Genomic DNA, 22508 nt, shown 5'->3' with positions numbered 1-22508 from the left:
AACGCTCTGCGCAAGTATGGGACGCCAGAACCTATTCATGGCAGGAAGGAAACAGTTTTATGAGCTAAAATGTCATTCCCAGCAACAACCTCCCAGCACGAGCAGCGAAGCAGCAGGTCACACCAGCCACAAACTCTCAAATGCTGTTTTCCTACCCCAGCCACCCCACCTCCCACAGCAGTCCGTAGTCTTTTGCCCTCTGAGAGGCGCAAGGACTGGTGGCTTAAAGGCCGCAGTCACCTTAAAGTCACCTTCTGGGAACTCAGTGCCTTTATTTGTCTGTACAGCAGGCACAAAAGGCGGAATTAAAAGCCTTGTTTGAACTTCACTGAAGTTGAAAGTGAGGGACTTCCTCTAAAACCATACAGATTTAGTATCCCTGTGGAGAGTTTTCTGCAGTCACAGGTCCTGTTTTAACCAAGACCAGTGCTAAGCCTTCAGCTGAAAACGCCACGTGACAGCACGCCCAGACCACGAATCCTGGACGTCCATGCATGCATTCAGGGCTGGGAAAGAAAAGACCGTCAGCAGGGGAAGGGAGACTGCAAGGTATTAGGACGCAAGCCCAAACCCACTGCATCCTGCAAGACAATTGCTCATGGATTGCTGTGGTCAGACTGTTTCTCCAGGGCCTGGGGATGGGAAGGAGACTGCGCGCTTCCAGACCATCTCCGCTCTCGTTTCCTCTCGCCCCAGGTCTCTGACAGACCCCGGGACCCCAGCTCCGTTCCTCCCAGCTCCTGCCCTGGGTCAGTTCCAGGGCCAGGTTATGGCGCAGCTCTAAGGGGGCCGCGCCGAATAAAATGTCTTGGGCAGCATTTCTGGCCCTGCTCCTTCATTTTTGTTCTGTTTTTCAAAGTTACTAATAGTTTACTTAAGGGGAGGAGGAAAGAAGAATGTACCCTCCATGCCAGGGAAACTTTTTCTCCTGGATTCTCAGAGTGGCTCTTTGCCTTAAAAGGGAATCTTTGCTCGGCCTCCGGATGCTGCGCTGCGCAGCCGGTGCCAAGGCATGGCAGGCATGTTAAGGACGACAAGTGCCATAACCTTATTTCATAATGCTGCTTCTCAGCACAAAGCCCAAAACACTTCTGCGGGGCCAAACCGAGCTCCAGCTGGTGCTGCTGGCAAAGCGAGGGGAACACGGGGCACCTGCCCACGCTGTGCCTCCGGCTTCCCTTCCCTTTCCCAGGTCTCCCACCACCCAACACCTCTCTCCTCTGCCCGTCCAGCCCCTGCTAACTTGGTGCCTGCCCCCCCTGCGATGGCAGCTACGTGTCATTTGCCTTCTGAAAGCCACCAACTCCCTGGGAGGTGCTGGTGGCCGCAGGACCCCCCTTTTCTCCAAAGCGCAGCTCTGGGAAGAACGGCTACGGAGGCAAGGCCGGGCTTGCGAAGGGCTCAGCTAATGCTGCAAAAATGCGCAGCGTGCATTCTTGTGGTAACGCACACTGCACTAGGGCTTCCTTTCTTCTCCGTGTGTACCTGCCAGAACTCCTCCCCGACCAGGAGAGGGTGCCTCTGACCTCCCCGCTGCCTCCACGGGGGCCTTGGGGTGGGCACTGCTTGCGTTGGTCCTGGCCCCCCCCAGGCAGCAAGGGAGAGGGCAGAGCCCCAGCGAGACGTGGCAGAAGAGCAGAGTATTTACTCGTGACGTGAGTTAGAAGGAACCACTCACACCAGCAGGAACGCAGAAAATTATCCTACCCAAGCAACCACCCTGTTCTTCCTTTTGAACTGTTGTTCTACCTCCGTGCCAAAAAGCCCCCATGTAGCCAAACCAGGAGGTGCCAACGGGAAAACTCAGCAAGGTCCTTTTCCCAAGAGACTTAGCACGGGCCGGGTTTTTGGTAATCTGAGGATTAGGAAAGTAAAAGGACACATCTTTCCTAATGTTTATTCTCAAGAGCTCTACGTGAAGCCAGATCAGGGCTGTTGTAAGAGATGCAGCAGGTCACAGAGTCAGAGTGTTGCAACAATTAATTTACCCAGCGCTCAGAACAAGCTACAGAGCACAATACTGCGTCAGAGGTGCCAGAGGCCCGAGCGTATGACAGGCTCGGGGTGGTGTTTCTTCTCGTTGTGGTGGTGTTTTTAGCTCTCCAGCTGCAGGCGAGCTCTGAAGGCAAAGCAAAACCTGAGCAGGAGGGAGCAAAGGGCTGCTGGAGAAGGTGGCACTCGGGGTGCTCTGCCCCATGCGATGCCTCCTGCCCCGAGCAGAGCCCAGCACGGGGCACGAAGGGACAAGAGAGTCGCTGCTGCCGTGACTCTCTCCAGCAGCATCTCCACCCAGCCCTTTCACAAGCTTTCCAGCTGAGAACAGGGGCCGGAGTGCCGGGCTCTGGGGTTTGTCTCGTTAACATGCAGCTCATTTTAGTTCCCAGGCGCACGCTCCGAAGCTGTCAGCCCCAAGATAAGGATGCTCCCGTATCCTCGCCTCCCTTAGAGGAAAACACCATTTGTGTTATAGCAACACAAACACTTCCTTGCCCTCCTCCGAGGGGCGTGCTAAATATACCCCGTACTGCAGCTGGACAGCAGGAACAGGACTCATCTCACCAAACAGATAGCTCCGTATGTAAATGTTTACATGTGAATTGGTTCTCTCAAACCCTTTTAAAGTCAGCGGAGATTAATAGCTTTTTTTGTATACTGGAAAACATCTCAGTCCAAGGCAGAGATCCGTAGCATGGCTTGAAGTTCGTTAATTAAAACACACGGGGGAAGGAGGAGCACCGAGCTCAGAGCAGAGAAGAGCTGAGATCCAGAGCCTACTGCTGTTCAGAGACTGTATGCTGCAGAGGGGAAAGCTCTCACAGCAGGAGCTGTGAGAAGGAACCACAAGAACAAGTGATGTGCACCAAGACTTGAACACAAGCAAGTTTTAGGGTGGCTTTACCCTTTTACACTATGGAGAAGGCAAATATAGGCCTACCAGGTTTGTTGTTGTGTTTTATTCAACATGATTTGGAATTCTGGAGGCCAGCACAACTGTTTGCGAGAACAAGGAAAAAGTAAAACCAACCCAATTATAAACAACAATGAAAAAATCCGTACCTCTCAAGGTTTTACATTTTCTTTCAACTTGCAGGATGTAAGACGTACTGAAGTAAAACCGTGGAAACTTAATTAACATATCTATTACCTGTGTGCTTTCAGACATGTCTATTAACTTATGCAGGTTTTTTTTGTTGTTACTTTCTCTCCTGCAATCTTCCACTGTAATACACTTAAATAAGAGCTATTTTGACTTCTGCATTATGGTTAAATTCAAGTTCTGGCAGCAGCCACTCCTCCCAGCCATTCCGAGGCAGCCCTGCTATCTTTCCAGGAGAGCACATGCAGTACACTTGGGTCCACCTTTGCAGGGAGGGAGCTCACCACCAGCGCACAGGAGCCACTGAAGACGCTGCTTGTTATCTTCCAAGCCAAAGGCAGTTTGTAGAGCTGGCAGATCGCAAAGCTATCTTTTTATTTCCAAACTGAGCAAATTTGATTTGGAAACCTCACGACCTCGTAAACGTGGGATTTCACAATGAAGCTTGCACAGAGCTGCTTTTCAGGGTAAAACTGTGCTTTAATAGCTAGGAATTATTTCACCATGGCAACCTGGCCTTAGCACGCAGACTTCTTGCTATACAGCCCAAGACACACAACTGCAGACAGCGTACTCTGCTCAGAGCACCAGGGTGCAGACAGGTTTGTCTTTGTACGGTTTTACTTTCCTCTCTGCCCTTTTCCCACAAAAATACTCACCTACCAGTACTAACTAGCTTTAGGTACCACCACAGTCTAAATAAAACCTACAAAGGAGGTATGTTAGAGGTGTGAGCCTCGCTCACCACCTTACCTGTCCTGCAAAGCACGGTAATATCTAATGTACTTGTAATCTGAAATAATTCTGAACTCTTACAAGTACAAAAGTGTTTTATGATATGTTTTGTAACTACAGTGTGCAGTACGAAGGGCAGCAATACAGGCTGCGTGATGCAGTCCCCAAACAGTTAATGGGAATACTCACTCCCAGTCAGTGCTCTCCACAGATAAATCCATTTCAGCGTGGTGCAACATGTCAGCTGGCAGCTGAGCACAGTCCCAGAGGCGAGGAACACTGAAGGGCTGTCTTTTTACTTCCGGCAGGACAGGGCAAGTTGTGATTATTTAGGCATAAAACGTGACTTGCATTGGAAGGCTACGTTGGCTGCTTTGGTTGGGAAGAGTGAAAACAAGTTCTTCCCTCTGTTTTGCTACTTCCTTACATATACAGTTCCACCTTTGAAAACATCATCTCTATGTAATCACGCAGTAGGCAGGATTTCAGCAGCTGAATCCTTCAGATAAACTGTTTCACATCTAAAAAACTGTAAAAGGATTTACTAGGCCAGAAGAGCACTAGTGCACCACAAGTGAGAGCATACATAGAAACACAGCTGGCAACCTAACTATTATTTCAAGTATCTTAGTCTTTGTGTAGGATCTTAGGTAAACAATATAAAGTCTATTGATATAGAGCAGGGAAAAAATTATAGGTTGTCTTCAGGATTCACAAGCAATTTTGCATGCCTGCACCCATGAACTTATTTGCAAAGCATTTGTACTGGCACACAGTTGAGAGTTCATTTACCTACAGAGTCATTAGTTATTGAACAGGTTGGGCACAGAAATACCAATGTGAAGAAGCCCCATGTGAAATTCAGATCCACTGTTTGTCAAGCTTGACAAACTTATCTCTTACATTTGAAGTGAACTACAGCATTTTTATTAGAAAGAACATTTAATTGCTAAAAGTTACCACAGTCACAGTCACTCAATGGTAGCTTTGCAAAAAAAAAAAAAACAACTATTATTGATCTTTTTTTCTTACTATTTTTGCTTTAAATGTAAATTAAAGTTAGTTCAGGGAAATCCCACCTCTCCTGGCATACCTCTGATGAGATTTTGCAATAAAAACAGTACCTTTCAGTCTTAATATGAATTGTCTTATTAAAAAAAAAAAATCACAGAAGATACAAACTGTCTCCTCTCACAAGGTAGGAGAGAGTTGAAGGTAAAAGGAATTAAAGCATTATCGTAATTGGATAGCTTTCATTAACAAATAATATGTACAAAGCATTCACTAATCTAACCATTAGTTAATTTTTAAACTGCTTTGCAAAAGAATGATGCAATGCTGTCTGTTCAGTTTTGTCATCAATACTATAGTCCTTTCAATAGTTCCTAGAAGATCAAAATTTTGCTTTATGTACAGCAGAGGAAGACTAATCTATTTAAAATATAAACTCTACAGAATTATGGGTCAAAGAAAATTATATTTGAATGAATGATTGAAAAAAATAGTAGGGTGGATAATAGTTTAATTACTGGTACAGTTAGATCAACCACTGTTAATTAGCTTATGAGACAGTAGTGATTCCTGACTCTAATTTATTACTTTTCAGGATACTCCAAGGGAGACTGAAAAGCTTCAGAAGAAACAGTTTTGTGTAGACACATACTGATCCATTAGCAACCAGAAAAAAACACAATAATATAGATGCATTCAAACTTGTAGCATTACCTTCAAGAGCTTGCTTGCTTATTCTTTTAATTAAGCACTGAAAGCACAGGCAAGGAATTGGTTAAGGAAGACTAGTAATTTTCCAAACCAAATATTAGAATTAGATGAACGGTTGTGTGCTGAATTAGTTTCGTTCCCTTGGCTGCACGTGCAAATGGCAAGCAATACCTTTAGCTGCTCACAGGGACTTAAAATTAATCACTTCACACAAGCAGAGACTAGTATTTAAGCTTCTTGCTCAAAACACAACGTGAAGTCGTGCTTTACAGCAGCTTTTCTAACCCAGCATCACACCTCAAAACAAGGGGTGGTCATGACTAACCCTTTTTAAACAAGGCTGTGTGCTTGCCTGAGAAGCCCCATTTCAGTTCCTGGCAGCGAGGGGCAGTTCACAGTGGTTTCACTGGGATGTAGCCATGCCTACTGGTGCACAGCTGCGTTAGCCATCTCACCGCGAAGAAAGGAAAGATGATCTCCTATAAAGGAGGAAGTGTCTCTCAAGAGAGCAGCTAAATATCATCACTGGGTGATCCAGTCTCAACACTTAAATCCCTACTTCAAAAATCAATATGAATCCCTTTCAGAAAGCTTGTAACTCAAGTCAGTTAACAGATACAGTTAGCTCACCTGCTAAATAAGATGTGGAAAAAAACACTCATTTTGATGCATTTGAATGATGTAACAAGACAGGTTTTGCATGTTGAAAAACAACAGAAAAATTAAGTATTTCAACTGAGACAATGCAATTTCCCCTGTCCCATAAAGATGGTCAAGATGGTCTATCTTTTCCCTGAGCAGGTCAGTTCTGAAGAAAATAAAAAAAGGCAGTCACGTTGTAACCGAGGACTTTGTATAATGAGGAGTCAGGAAGACCTAGTTCAGCACAAATTTCCTTTCTCCTGTCTTGCCAAATGCACCCTGCTGATTGTCAGCATATGTCCCTGTAACCCTCTGCTGTTCTGAATCCGGGATACATGGCCACATTGGCCTGAACAGCAAATTTGGGTAAGTGGCTAATGTGAGAGGAGCTACGAAGGACATGTAACATCTTTTCTGGCATTGAAGTTACCATGAAGAAGCCCACGGTACCTTTCTTCATTAATTCTATCAGCTTTGTATGGCATGATGGGATTTTTTTTTTTTTTGGGTATTAAGCTGTTTTAAGAGTTATGTTCTGTCACTACCTGTCTTTCTGAGCACAGCCAGCTGCACTCACTGACAATTCTTTTCTTTTTCTTTTTTTTTTTTTTTAAATTAAAAGGAATTAGAGACATCTACAATGTTCCTTTCACCCGGGGAGCATCTGCTATAACCAATCCCCGTCATCTCCTACACTTTTGTTATTGAAACAAGTGTAGGAGCACTAAACAGAAATAAACTTGGAAAATAAACATTTTCAGACAAGTTCAAACAGCCTAGCTTCAGTGTTAATAGGCTCCACTAACTTATACTAGCTCTGGAGACACCTTAGAGGGTTATTTCAACACACAGAGGAATTTCAGCAGTCATCTCCCTCTGGCTATCTGTTCACCGGATGTAGAACACACAACCAAAATACAGCTCGATGTTGTAAAATACCTCTGAATGAACAAAGACTGGCTTCTTCATTAAGCTAGTACACTGTACATGGCTTACCAAGCTTCGTAAACACACCGGGATTGTGACACTCCTGAAGTAAACACCAGTGACAATGATTCCAAAGAAATGGAGGAGTGCCTGGCACACAGGTCTGATGAGACACAGCCTCCTCCCAGGACACAGCTTCAAGTCCCAAACTCCAGAAGGAGATGAGGCTGTTAGATGCCTTCTACAGAGGTACCTACAGCTTGTAGCGGGGCAGATTTTCAAGCACAACATCACGAATTTCGCAGCGACTTCGCTACCTGCGCATGGCGCCGGGGGACGGGCCCTCTGAAGGGCCTGGTGAGGCCGCGGGGCCTACCTTCGTCAGGACCTGCTCTGTCACCATGACAGGACACTTGGGTCAAAGAACCATCTCCAAAAGCCCATCTGTGCTTTCTTGTGCACAGCAGAGCTTCCACAAGGCCCCTAGTGCCCAGCCACGCTTTGCCAGAGCACGAGATGCTCTTTTGCCCTTTCTGAGCCGCTCAGCGCGAGCCCAGTGGCTGCCGCTGACAGGAAGCCATCTCCTGCTACAGAAATATTCGGTGAGGCACAGCAGGTCAGTTTCTGATGTCAGTTGCCCTGAACCATAAACATTTTGAACTATTTTGGTACAATGGAAAGTTGTGGGAGGGAGAAAGGACAAGAACAGGATAAAAATAGCTGACGTGGTTCTGAATAGTTTTGCCTGTGAGCCCCTTCCCTGCACGCTGCCTTCCCCTCCCTCTCTACTCCCTACCCTGCTCAGATTTGTGCATTAATCAGATTAGTAACACTAAACACGGCCCTCACTAATTACTTGTTAATGGTGTAGGCCAGACTAAACTGTTGGAAGACATTTCAACCTAAAAAAGGATAAAACAGGATTTATTTTTTAAATATTTGCCTCAGCCCTGCTGATACACCTAAGTGTCACTGACAACCAGCTGCAGCTGTCCTGGGCCATGCGAGCCAGTGGAAAAGTGGCAGCCACAGTAAACCTGCTCTGCTTCTGTCCACATGTGTCCTGTTTCGTGAACATGCTTAACACTTAGGGGTTTTTTTTGTTTAATTTCAAAGTGTTGGATGTAACAACAGATAGCACCATCCAGGATGCCAACACAAACGTGTCCACTTATCTGTGATGGAAGCAATCTTATCACACTATCACTGAAGACAAATTCTTGAAAAGTGACTGTAAAAATTCCACATAATTAGTGCTGCCCACAATAGGCACATCTACACAGGAAGGATGCCTTGATTCTGGTTTGGTTTCCAAATCAATCCCTGCACATTGCTCTAAAAAGGGAAGCTCTCTCACGAGGAGGAGTTTAAGTTACCTATTCCCACACTCGTCCTGGACTATGTATACATGTAAAATGTACTGTACTTCATCAGAAGTCATTAGACCATGACATCACAACTCTGCAGCCCTCATCATTCCTCTTCCATGACACCATATCACCGACTGTTAGTCAGCTATCCCACAGGGACTAGGTTCCACTGGAAACTTAAAGGGATGAGCACTGACAATGAAGCTGCACGATGAGTATTTTCTGAAAATCATTCGTGCAGGACCTGCAGTGCCACAACACAAACGCTGAAGTTCTGAGCTGCACTTGAGCGTCTGAACCAGGACTCAGGCTCAGACATGGGCAGCGAAAACCATGTCCACATGTCACAAGCACGCAGATCTGAGGAGTTGTGAGTGCACATAGCCAAGGACGAAAAAGGGAAGATTTCCCACATAGCTGAATTTTGAGTTTTCCTTCCACTTCTGCTGTTCAAAGTCAGTAAAAAGCACACCACTGCAAGGAAGCTAACAATAATCAGCCACTTCACAAAAAGCTGGAACAATTAGTTTTTTAAAATAGAATAATATTCTTTTTTTTTTTTGCGTTGTTCTTTTTCACTTTACCCCTTCCGCCTCTCTAGAACCACCAACTTGCAGAAAACAAAAAACAGAACAATTGCATCCATTTTGTCATGTTTTTTCTTCCTCCCCAACCATAGGCTGAATAATTACATATAATTCATTACAGGAGAGGGAAAAAATGAGATCAACATATTTCAAAAACATCTGAAGTGAAACGAAAGCCCTAATTAAGCACTGGGCTGAGGAACACACATAACTTCATCTCAGCTATGCTATTAATTTAAAAGGGGAGATGACACTTTTCTAATGGTATTTTAATTTCTTTAAATCATTAGAAGCGTGTAGTCTCAGTCCCATCCCTTAAAAGTTAAATACAGTTTGCTAGCCCGTGTGATGAAAGATACTAACATCTCCAGAGTTCTTCATAGTTGAATCACTAATAATTTAAAAGAGTATTAAACCTAACAGTAGCTTTCATAAAAAATTAATTAGAAAGGCTGAGAGCACATCTGTTGCTTTTGTTACGTTTTTTGCCCTTTCTAGTTCAGTCGTCTTTCCCCGCACTCTTTTCAACACTTCCCAGGTGCTCAAGTCTGCTGCTGCTTCTCGTGAATCCCTTTGTTTCCCTTCTTGCTTCCTCCCAGTGCCAAGTTCTCCTTTGGCAACTGTTACTCCCCGAGTGCGACACATGCGTGATTTGGCATCAGCAGCTAGGAGGGCCTGGATCTACACCACCAGCTAGTGAAAGCAACAGGGATGTCGAAAGTTTCCAGAGAACTTACTTACAGGCACACACAACTCACTTAATTACTGTGCAATGGGTTTGCCATGGAGGAAAGTCATCCTGGCTAAGCACCTCACTGGAACAAGTGAGCTTTATAAGTCACAACCATTAAACCCCTAAAGAGACAGAAATATAGGACAAGTTAGGGAAAAAGACAGGCACTCTATCCCTTGTCCACTGTTAAGTTCTACAAGTGCTTGGTGGCCTGTGGAGAAGGGGCAAGGAGTGGTGAAGGTTCACGGTTTCACCCATGAAACAAGACTAAAATGCTGGCTATGCACAAGCAAGGTGCCCTTTAATGTCATCCCCAAGTCACCCGAAGCCCTGATAAACAGAAAAAAATCACTTCATCCAAAGTTTAGCATTCATTCACCGTCTGCATAGACTACAAGAGACTCAGTGCTCCAGGAGGGCAGGCTTAGAAGCAGTACTTGATACACGTTATCCTCCACTTACTCTGGAATAGAGGGTCAGCCACTACATTAAGTGTGAGATTCATCTGACTTTACAGCTACAACATCCACACCAAGTGCACACTAGTCACACTCTTTACCAGGCTGCCAATGCAGCTCTGCATTCAGCCACGTCTTCAAGCTCCCCGCTTTTCTCTACCAGAAACAAAGTGCACAAAGCTCAGTTGTGGATGTCTGCCTTCAGAGAAATCCCTCCACAGCTTTCCTGAGCCAGGTCCCACTTGTTTTCTTTCACGATCTCTAGGCTCCCCCTTTCTTAAGCACCTGATTTCTGCAATAAGGAAGCTTTGAATAGACTCAGTATTTACCTGGGCTCCTAGCCAGTACCTGCGCTCTTATGCTGTCTGAGCTCTTTGCAAAATATGATGAGTTTTTATTTTACAGAACAAAAACTGAAGAAAAGCAAAATTAAGCAATGCACACAAGGTCAGATGAGGCAGCTGAAGTATATTCTAGAAGAGAAATAAGAGAACCAGTCTGGCATCTAAAGAAAGTTTTTGTGAGTTCACATTTCTAACTCTAGAGAACTCCCTAAATGGAGATAATCCAGCATGAAAAGACATGAAAGTAAACAAAACTCCAAAATACTAATCACTACCATCTAGTAACAGCTTCAGCAAGACAAAGGTTTGCTATTAATTCCCGAGGCCGAAATATGTCACGTACAACAGCAACTTTTTCCTGCTTTCACAAGTTTTATAGCATATGTAGAAAAGAAACCTTGGGGGAAAAAAAGCAAATAAATTCTGCACAATTTCTGCACGTCCTCCAGTTGGAGGAGACAGGAAGAGCTTTTGTTATACATTTGAAAAAATGCACACTGAACAAATCAAAGCGATGTTTCCCTGCTAAGCCGCAGGAAGTTACCTATACTTACAGATAGACGGCCACGGATGCTGAACAAAAGGTTTGGCACCACTTCCCTGCAGAGGCACCCATCTATTTACATCTGGGAGCGATGCCAGCAGAGCAGCTACCAAAAACTTCAAAAGGTTCACGGCATGAATAGCAAGCTGCCAGCCAAGGGGTTTTATGATATGGCCAGCTGCGTAACACCGTATTGAATGGTGCCACCCCCCCAAAAAAATACAGAAAGGAGGGATGTTAAACTCGTTAAAAGCTGAGAAAGAAACCTGAATTCCTTAAAGCGATGTTTTCTACAGGGAAAGAAGCGCGAGTTACGTCAGGAGCAGCTCCGAGCGGCTCTCACCAAGCCGCCTTGAGATGAGGATGGTGCCCTCCTCCTCTCGGCCTCAATAACCGGCTCCCCTACTCTTTTGGGGGCAAGGAGAGCTGCGAGCCCCAGGGGAAGGGCTAGTGCTCCTGCTGACAAACATTTAGCAGCAGGGAACGGGGACGACCAAAATCAAGCCGGGGCAGGGACGAGGCTGCCTGGGGTCGCGGCGCTGCAGTCCCCGGCCAGCCCTGAGCCACGGGGAAGCAGCAGGACGGGCTCCGGCCCCCCCGGCCCCCAGCCCCGGCTCTCCCCAGCCCTCTCCTTACCGCAGCACCTTGCCCACCGCCTGCAGGACCATCTTGCAGCTCAGCCCGGCCTTGGGGCTCGGGGCTCGGACGGGCCGTTCGCCGGGGAGGCTGCAGTGATCCCCGACCATGGTCCGGCGGCGGGGCTCGGCACGGCACGGCACGGCTCCGCTCGGCTCGGCCTCTCCGCCGCTCTCCGCCCCGGGCCCGGCCCGGCCCCCGCCCAGGAGCCGCCAATGGGCGGCCGGGGGCGGGCGGCACCGCGGCTCCTCCGCCCGGCCCGGCCCGGCCCAGCCCGGGGCTGAGGGGGCGGCGGTGGGGAGGGAAGGGCCCGGCCGCCTGGCTCGGCTCCGCGCCGGCCGAAGGGGCTGGAGAGCGGGCGGGGAGCTCCGCTGTGGGGGGATCAGCTGCGGAGGGGTCTAAGTGCAGCCAGCACGAGGCACCTGGCTGTGAAGGTGGGGGTGAGGGGCAGGCGCTCGGTGCCAGCCCGTGAGGAAGCAGGGTCCCCGAACACGAGGCCTGTCACCACACAACATTGCCTTCGCACCACAAAACCGCCTCACCTGCAGGCACAAAGACTCGAGGGGCGCTACGCGGCCAGCTCCTCGGCCATGCCACCCAGCACAGACTTTTCTAGAAGGCAGCTGTGCCCACTGCTGGCCAACGCGGCATTTAGAGCCAAATTGTGACAAAAACACAACAGACGTGGCATGATGCCGCCTAGAACAAGAAGCCCTGAGGGTGCTGCTCATTCTGACATGCCAAGACCAACCTGGGATGTCTTGGCAAACACGCCATGGCTTTGCCACTCTGTGTACACCCACAACACCAGCTGCACGGGACAGCACTGTTCCCCAAGGGAACACGGCCAAGCTCTTCTGTCCATGTGCTAAACTGGCACCTCCGTAAACAGAAGGCTGAGTCTCCTCTCTGTTAAACCCAGCACAAACAGCACCACTACCACCGCCAGCACCTCCCTCACTCGCTGAGCGCAGACAGGAGCGTGGCTGCTCTTTGCACAAACCCAAGAAACTACAGCCACATGATGCAACTCGGAGAAATATGTGCTACTCTGTCCCAAAGCACCCACGCAGGCAGCAGTATTTCTCATTGACGTGCTGCTGACTGCAAGTCACACGGCCAGGCCTCCAACACCTCCCTGTGAAGCAGGAGGTATTTTTATTCCCACCCTCCAAGCATCCCATTTAAGACGGGGTCCTAACGACTTCACTGATAGCACACACAAAGCCCGCAGCTGAACAGAGAACAGAGCTCAGCTTTCCAACTCTGCAGTCCTGTGCCTTGTACAGAAGATTACCCAATCTCCAAAAAATCCAGTGCCCACTCAGGCTTCTCCCCCAGTAACACCGGCTTGTCACGGCCCCACTGTCGGGCAGCAGTCCTGGCAAACCCAGGAAGGACACCTGCCAAGAGAGAAGTTGCCCTCTTTCTGTTTGTTCACCAGTGAGATCTGCACAGAGAGAATTTTGTTTGTTAAAAAACCACCCTAAAAACAACAAGCCTGGGACATAAAGCAGCTTAAGTTCTAATGAAATTCTGTCTATCCAAAGTAAATTCAAGAAAAATCCAGGGGTCAAACCAAAATAAACACAGCTCTGCGGTGTACGGTTGTTAGGAAAGCTGGCCTCCCCGTGACTCTGAGGGCTGCACATCTCTCCAAAAACGGAGCTTCAATGACCTCGCATGGGGGCCCAAGTTTAGGGACCGATGTTTTGCCATCAGGACCAATAGATCGGCTGAAATTAAGTTTTTAAAGCTGTTAATCTTGTCACTTTGACCTAGATAAGTGACCCACTTCTCTGTTAGCTCCTGCATCAAGCCAACGCTTACTTTGCTCTGCTCACCAGCACAGCCCCGCTGCACCCATTCTATAGTCCTTCCTCCACCTCTCAGGATCCCTCCTTTCAAGCAGCACCCCCTTTTGGGATCAACTGCATGCCGCTTCACCTGCATCACTAGATTTTTTGCAAGTTGTGGGACAATTCAGTATCTCATAGTCAACTTTAAGTGCTCCAAAACAATAAAACTGAAACAAGTTTATTATAGGAAGCACAACTTAAGCACGTATGCTTTATTTATAGGGCATCAACACACAGTAATTTAAAACACGTGCAGCGTGGATTCTCACATTTTAAAAGGATTTAGAGCACATGTGCAGACACAGACGGATTTACTTGAAAGCTGCTGCAGCCAGAAAGAGCAGTACTCTATCTAAAAGCAATGCATTTATTTGAACACAACCACTGGTATGATCTCCATGCATGCATATTCTGAAGGGAGCATATCTGCATTTCCTCAAGGGTGTGTCTTAGAGCTACCCGATAGTCGGGCTATTTACAGTCATCACTAGCTTCTTTCTCACTTGCTTCCTCAACACCCCTGCACATAGCGACTGCTGGGTCCAACCTTAGGAACAAGTGGGTTTCAACAGCAGCAAAGTGCTTCTTACACATCCTTGCTGGGCTTGAAAGACCATGGGGCCACATACTGAAGTCATCAAGGAAACCCTACTGCAAGTACCTCTGAGTGGACCTGCAGCTGCTTTAGCTGCAGCAGAATAGCACCATCACCACCCACCCTGGTGAATCAATGGCACAATGCAATTTGGTGGGAAGAGCAGACCCCATTCCCCACCATTTACACAATACATACGCTTATTGCACATGCCTGGAAAGTTTTCTACACCAATCCTAACACTATCAGGACAGGATAGAGAGAAAAAGCTTTGTGGTCAATGCCACTCCAACTTCTTGTTAAAGCTTAAACCAAGTCAAGGAATGGTATTTAGAAATTTTATGAATAATGCTTTGTATATATAACGATTTTATAAGCAGCTGTTGCACAATTATATATTTATTTGCCTCTTTTAGGCTTCCATAAAAATTAAGTGTAAAGCAGCCACCGCAGGGCCGCGTGCTAGCATCCAGAGGTTTGGCAAAGAAAGCAAGTTGTATCAACCCAGACAAGCAAACAATGTCAGGGGCAAAAAAAATCACAGCCATTATTGTGATTGAAGTACTCAGCATCTATATGTAAGAAATGAGGCCTTGTAACATCAGACTGTAAAGTTCTGTTTTAAATTAAACCGCAATTTATTGTGTGTCCCTGCCTGACATACAACATTTCGGTTTTGCTAGCTAATTAGCCTTCTGTTCAACTTCAGTGCCCCTGCCACTACCTGGCCAAGCACCCTTTCCACTTACCTCCCAGTGCATCCCCAGTCCTCTGGAACCACTCAGTATTAGCCATGAAAACACGTTATCCTCTAGCTAAGCAATATTTAAACCACAATCACATCTGCTCTCCATTCTGCAATCCTCCCACAGCAGCAAAGATGGCACAAGCAGCTCTGCTCTGTATAGGCGGCAAAGACACGGATTTTTGGACAGAAGACAGACTGAAATCAGTCCCCTCAGTTTCAAAAAGTGGTTTGGAGGTGGTCATAGCAGAGGGGAAAATAAAAGATTTCAAGGGTATGCCTTCAGCTCCACTCTTGAGATGATAGCATGAGAAATTGCTCTTCCGGACCACACAGAGTGCTGTGATAAAAGCCTTATCAGCAATGGCCACACACGTGTCAGAAAGTTCGTGCATAAGAGAGTGAGCTTAAGAGAAGCACATTTATAAGCGACAAGATGCCTACATCTGGTGCTTTATTGAAAGTTCTGGTAACATGACAGGTCAGCGACCATCATCCTGCAAAAAAACACCTTCGGCCTCATCAGTGCTGTAGGTTTTTTCCAGCAACAGGTGGAGAAGAAAAATGGTACACGATATTCTCACCTTATTGATAACCTGAGAAACAAGCAGTCAGTCACAGCAAGAACACCAAATACCTCAAAGTATCAGTAAAGCTTCACCAGGAACTCCTACAAGTTTATACAATGGCATTTCAGAAAGGATGCACAAAATGAGAAGAATGGAGGGTTCGGATCAACAGAAGTATGACTCTATTAAAAAGAGAGAGAAGAAAAAGGAAAGTGAATGCTGCTGTATGCACCAAACAGAGAAATCGTGATCTCAAAGGTACTGTATTTCTGGCATGTGTGTAGGCACATCTATTGTTCTGAAATCCCCTCAAATGTCAAGTTAACCCAGGTTCATCAAGAAGTGTACAAAGATGAGATGTGAAGAACATGAAAGTGTTGAAGGAAGCAGCATTAACAGCAGCTCAGCAGGAGGTATTAAACTCTGCCTGCACTGAGCAAGTACCCAAGAGCTATGAAGTGAGGATGCTTGCACTCAGACTCCCCAGTGAAGTGATGTGAAATAGAGGGCAGAGCGAATTTTTATCACCTGCAGTCCAGTCAGCCTTCCTGAGTTAGCCTGCCCCAAGTGACAGAGGCCACTCTGCAAAACCTGCAGTCAGGACACTTGTTTCCTGAGCAGCTCTTCCAGGCACGTCTGTAGCAAGGGGACTCCGAGTCAATTGTCATGGAGCTGGGGACATGCAGCAGGTCCAGGCCTTAGCATGGAGCATCGCTGAACACTTAGCACTGCTATAACAATAATTTGTTTTAAAAAGCGAATAACCCAAACCCTGGGCAAGTCCCAAGATTACTGCATTCTGCTTAAAGTTTCCCTGCTTTCAACAAAAAGTGTTCTTTGCTTTCTGTGCTGAGCTGAGGTACCCCACTGCACAGCACCCCATTTCAGGGATGGATGAGGCAGCCCCTACACCTTTGTTAAGCAGTTCATTCCTAAACAGCAAACACCACAATGACGGGGCCTCACGAGGCAGAGCTTTCCTCTTACTAGTTTGCAAAGCAGTATGCTTGGCATGACTCAATAGAGGAACAATAAGCTGGAAAATACTTGCAGATTGGCAGCTCAAACCTTGCAAAACTGTCTTCCAAAGAGATGAAGTTTGCTAGGCAAAAGCCTAGCGATAGCTCCAGGTGACGCTGAGGCTCAAGGAACAGGGCAAAGTCTGTATGTGAGGATGAAAACCTTTTCTTTTTCTTTCAGAGGGGTAGGAGGAGAGAAGAAAACACAAAAAAGTGGAGATGTGCCACTGGAGCTGGGAAGCTAATGCATTTATCATTACGAGTGCCCAAAAGGATGCCTTTTGACACACACAACTCGCAGAGTCAGAGGCAAAAATCGTGTCAAACAGAGTACCTGCAGGTAGGCTTCATGGGGGGCTCACAGCACACTGTAAAGCGTGAGATGCTCAAGTTATGCCACAGTAGCCACTGTTGCTTTCTTATAATAGATAAGAATTTCATCGTGGATTTTACTCTTCCTTCTATTTTCTTTCCCCGATTTTGAAGTTTGAATAGGCTGTACTCCAGGGAAGCATTAGTGCAATATGCATTTGATACAGCAAAGCTAAAATGAAAGACTCCTGTTCTTCTCCTTCCCTCCCCCAAATATGCTGGACCTCCAGCTTCATATAAAGAGGCAAAACTTCTAAAACTTGGCTAACAAATTCTCCCTGGGGACTGTTTAACATATTCGGACCTACTTGCTACACATACACAGAAGTCTCCCTGTAAGTGTTACAACACAACTACTGTTTTCACGGACTTATGTAAATATGGCATGGAAAACAAAACCCTAATTGCAAATTGGCACGAAACTCTAGACTAAGGAGTAAAAGTTGCAATCAGCACAGGAAAGGAGGCTATCTGTGTGAGCATGGTTATTGGTCAGGACTATCTGTGCTTGGGTGGGAAAGGCAAGGGAAAGGAAAAAGGGGAGATGCTGGGAGTGAACTTGGAGAGTTTTCCCAGACAGACGGAGAGCCGCAAAGGAAATACAAGTTTCTCTCCATCTTGGTGCTAAGAAAGGCCTCTTTTCAATACAGCAAATGATTTTATCTGGTAATGTCACATTTAGATGACAGCATAGGGGGAAAAACAATTCAGGAAATAAGCGTGAAATTTATTCTAGGAGGTTTTTCTCCAGGCATGCATTATAAAATATGAAGCACACAGCCTACATTATGTAAGATTAAACACGGGAAACTATTCATTGTAATTCCTGGCACTTACAAAATAATCCCTTAGCTACTACTTCTAAAGAGCAGGGCCACAAAATCCAGAAGTCACCAAACTGACTTGGTTCACGCCCACACCAGTGCACGTTTGCATTCCACATACGATTCAAGACACACAAACACTGCAATTGGATTTCCTAACACCCAGCACAGACCAGAGCCACAGGAGGCCGGCAACAGCTTCTGGCACACAAACCACACCATGAACCGCCCAACTTAAAACCTGAAATAGTTCAGATTTAGAAAACAAATGAAAGCTTTCCAGCAGCAGCCCAGCTGTGCAAGTGCTGCTGGCGTTGCTCAGCCCTGAGGAGAGGCCGCTTCCCAGCTTCGAAGCCGGACCTGTTGGGTTGGTGTGTGTGCACCCACGTGCCTCCTGGATGGACACAGGGCTGCTGTAATGAGTAGCTCAGCACAGACTCACCTCTGCTGAAGTGACAAGGCTGCATTTCAAACAATCTGGAGAGCAGAGGCAGGGACATCCTTCCCTTTGAGGATTCAAACCGAACGGACTGCTGATTTAAGCTTTACATTTTAAATGAAGCTTTACATTTTAAATGAAGCTTTACAGGGCAACTCTTGATGCTTCATTACAGTCAAGGTGCTGCACACAAGATGTGCTCACACAATGCTCTGGGATCTTGGCTGTGCCCACCAGGTCTGCCTGCCAGAGAGCTCCCCTGTACCTGCAAAGTCCACCTACAGAGGCGTGGCCACACCATGCTGCCTAGCCGAGATAACCCGCCTGTAATTTTTCTAAAGCTTCTTACAAAAATAGAGTCAGTTTTCATGCTTTTACTTTCTGATCAATTGGCTTAAGTGCATTCACTTACCCATTTGATCTGAACCCCACACTCGGCAGGTATAAAACCTCAAGCACTTTACAAAACCTCACGTGATCTGATGACCTTTGCGATCAAGCCCCTCATAGAAATTCAGGACAGGTCTGGACAAGAAGCAGTGGGATAGCACACTAAGATTAGCTTTTTTTCTGCCCCTGCCTTCCCCCCCCCGCAACGTTGAGGCACTGCACTACCACATGCTGGAAACTCACTAGTTCAATGTGGAACTGGTGGATTAAAAATGGTACACATAGGATTGTCGCTTTTGTATCACATTTGTTGGTTTTGAACAACATTTCTCCAAAATCAAGTCAAGCTAGCCACTGAGCAAAATCATGCTGGTAGTAAAAGAAAGAACGTCTAAAAAAATAAAATATAAGGAAAATAATCACTTCTCCACTCAAAAATAATAAAGCACTTAATTACTTGAATTACTGCAAACTATCAGAAGTATCATTTTCTGGATCAGAATATTTGAAAGTAATCTAAAAAGAAAAAAAATCCTCCTGGAAACTTACAGAGGTCACAAAAAGGTCTACTTACGACAGATTGCCTTCTGAATTATGGCTGAATTATCACAGAGGACACATTATTAGGACACATTTTATTATGGTGGCATGTGCTTGCACTGCTGTAAACCTTGGTTAAGAGGTAAGCATGGATTAAATCAAGAGAGAAACACCATAAAATAAAGGAAGCTCCTATGAACCCAAACTTCATCTGATCAAGGAAAAAGAAGAGAAATGGTAGAACACGCATCAGATGACCCCCGAATTTCAAAACTATATTAAGCCAAGCATGGAGAGGAAAAAAAAAACGTGGGCTTAAAAATAACACCATTAAGCACATATGAATTGTTTAACAGCTGTGCTGTATATAAAGCTGTGCAGTCTTGCCCAAAAATCTTCAATTTGCCTACAATTTGTTCCATAGCTAGATTTACACCTTTTTCCCCTCACAATCCCTTACAGCTCTTGAATTGATGTTTATTTACTAGGAAGCAAACGAAAGCAACGGCTGACAGAAGAGCTTGGCTGTTCTGGTTAGACAAGATTGTCATTTGTCATGTTTTAGTAATGCAATAAGAAAATGAGCCATGCCTGCTCTCAGGAGCAGAAGGTACATTTAAGGAGCAAGAAGGTACAAGAAGGAGCATTTAAGGTACAGGACCAAAGTTCAGGACAGTAAACTACTGCATCTCCCAAGACTATTCTGTATGAACGTCACTAAATCTGTCTCCATCCCAGTTTCACTGCCCCACCCCACAAAAAAGAAATTACTACAAACTACTTGTTGGATGCTTCATTTTACATACGTTATCTAAACACTTGCTTTCAGGACTTTGTTCCTAAGTACAGAGACTAGGATAAATGAGTGATAATGTCAAATACAATGATTCCTACTTCACTACAGAGAAATACCATTATCACAAACGTGGCAAAGCCACTTTTTTTTAAATGTTCGATGAAAAATGCTTTATGACTAGGAAAAGGCCCTCAAATAGAAGCATTACTGCTAGGATACATGGGCAGGCAAGTGACCGGAGAGAGAGAAACACTTTGCAATAACAGAAGAGGGGAACTCCGGAGGAATTAGTGGATATTTGAGAAGCCCGAGGTGGGAGTGAAAGCATGATTCTCTCTCTAAAGCAGAGATAAATGAACGCAGATAAAGTTTGACATGCAAGCGACACACATTACCTGAAGTATTTCAGTACTTTTGTAGGTCTCTTATCAGGGAGGTGAAAGCAAATAAATGTATTCATCCTGCACCTTGAGCTACTTCTGCATTTTGAAGGTGCGTTATATGCACCTGACAAACGCTCCAGTACAGTATGTGAACCTTTCTCTTTTGACATTCTGTTCTAGAAAATATTGGAAACTAAGGAAAATACATTGTGTTCCACTATGCAAATAGCAACTTCCCTGTGTAATTATAGTACATCTTGCCGAGAATTGCATCATGACTAGGATGCAACTAAGAGGACAAACATTTAACCACTATTCTTAGTTTGGTACAAAATTTTTCCCACGTTACATAAACACGTACACACCCGCATATGGGCAGCACCATCAGTCTCCTCATTGTTTTTACTTGAAAAGTAAAGAAAAGGAACAGTTATCTTTCATTTCAATAGCTTTATTTTTGCTAGTGCTTTAAAACAGGTAGTAACTTTTCTGATTAGCTTCTTGCACGATTATTCTTCCCTTGTCTTTACCACCATTGTCTTAACTTTCCAGAAGGTGAGACTATAAAACAGGAATAAAAAACAGGCATCAATTCCAAAATATCCTTAAAACTTCAGGAAAATAATTCACTTCTAGATGTGTATTCATAAGAGGGGGCTGTCCAGGAATTTCTCCTGTTTTCATAAAATGAATAGCTGCAGACCTGACGAAGGAAGAAACAGGATGTATTTCCAGTTTACACAAGTTCCCCAGAAGCACCAAGAACAAAATGTAGCAGATTTTTGAAGATATCATCTAAACCTTGCAAGCTTTTCCATACTTCAGCCAGAAGTATGAAACACGCAAAGTTCTTCCGAACACATGCAGCCCTCTATCATTTTCCTTGCACACACCTCTATCAAAGAGTCAGCCAGCTCAGGGTAACCACACCTGAGCAGCAGCACATTAAAAGACGACACAGAACAGCTAAGAAGAAATTATGCCCTCATAAACTAACCTTGGTATATGGATTTGCACTCCACATTCAAGCTTTTGGTAATACTTCAAAATCCAGTTTTTCATTTATTTGGCTGGAAAATGGTAGAATATAGATTCTGCTCACTATTGCTCTCCTACACATTCAGCGTTAGATCTACAAAAGCATATGAATGTTGCTAAGGATCCAGTTCCAGTCTTCTCCATACATCCAGGCTGTTAGATACGCATATAAAACTATCAGCTTCAAAAGAACTTACCTTTGTGTTCCAGTGGTATATTAAACTGGAAATTAAAAGTGGGGATCCTAACCTAATTGAAAAATCACAGTCAACACGGTGCAGCTTCTTCAAAGGGCCAGGGAGGAGTGAGGAGAAGGACAAGGCATTTTAACTCTACGGGGTGGAACAAAACCTTCATTTGCTTCCCAATTCATGTTCTACGTTTATATAAAGAACACATGGACAACTAAATTCAAGTTTTGAAAAGAAGCCTCCTTTTACCATAAAAAAGTACAGTTGTGGCTTTTAATGAGAAAACATTCAGAACATGTTGCTGCTGCTCCTTTTGAAAGCAATAAAGTTACTTTACTCCACAAATTAAGCTTTGTTTTTTTTGCACATGTGAACGGTCACGTATGTTTGGGGCCTGACCGCGGCTACACTGCTACACTACCTGCACACCTCTGACCAGCAGTTCTCGTACAAAGTATCTTCCTGCTTGCCTTTCCCAGTGACCAAGTTTATAAAGAGCCTAATAAAAGGCCACCTAACTGAAGCAGTATCTGCATCCATCACGACTTGGGTGCATGGCAAAATATAGTGCAGAACCTGAAATACCACCACTGGGCAGTGAAGCTCTGCCATTTATCTGCTGAACTGTGATGGATGCCCATTGCCCCCTACTCCCAGACCTTCCAAACATGCTCAGTACTGCAGACCATGAAATCCTTCTGCTCTGCTCAACACAGGAGGGAAGGCATAGCGGAGGGAGACCCCTAAACAAAGATGGTTAACTTCCTACACTGAAAGAAAAGCGACAAGGAATGGTACTTTGCCGTTTGAGGATTCAGTAAGTTCTTTTGGAGCCAAACCTCCTCAGATAAAATTTTAACCTTTTAAAGAGACAGCTGAAGAAGGAATAAATTGGCATGGATGCAACACACATACAACGCACAGCTCCTTTCATCTTTTGCTTCATCTTCTCT

The 22508-nt window shown here is 45.3% G+C and overlaps 1 protein-coding gene across 9 annotated transcripts in view; it reads right to left on the bottom strand.

The window, feature by feature from the left end:
• Positions 1 to 22508, bottom strand: part of MOB2 (MOB kinase activator 2) — a 112635-nt gene that overhangs the window by 18115 nt on the left and 72012 nt on the right. Inside the window, exon 1 of one of the 9 annotated variants that reach the window (XM_083838572.1) lies at positions 20339 to 20500. The exons of 6 other annotated variants lie outside the window; for them this stretch is intronic. In XM_083838572.1, coding sequence (XP_083694698.1) covers positions 20339 to 20496 — 158 coding nt within the window. In that variant the 5' untranslated portion in view covers positions 20497 to 20500. Of the gene's footprint in view, positions 1 to 11169; positions 11686 to 11795; positions 11985 to 20338; positions 20501 to 22508 lie in introns of those variants that run through there. 2 more of the 9 variants (XM_083838574.1, XM_083838575.1) reach the window with 2 other exon arrangements.

This window comes from Anser anser (assembly GCF_964211835.1).
Source record: "Anser anser genome assembly, chromosome: 5".
Lineage (NCBI taxonomy): Eukaryota > Metazoa > Chordata > Aves > Anseriformes > Anatidae > Anser > Anser anser.
This window is presented reverse-complemented; position numbering and strand designations above follow the sequence as displayed.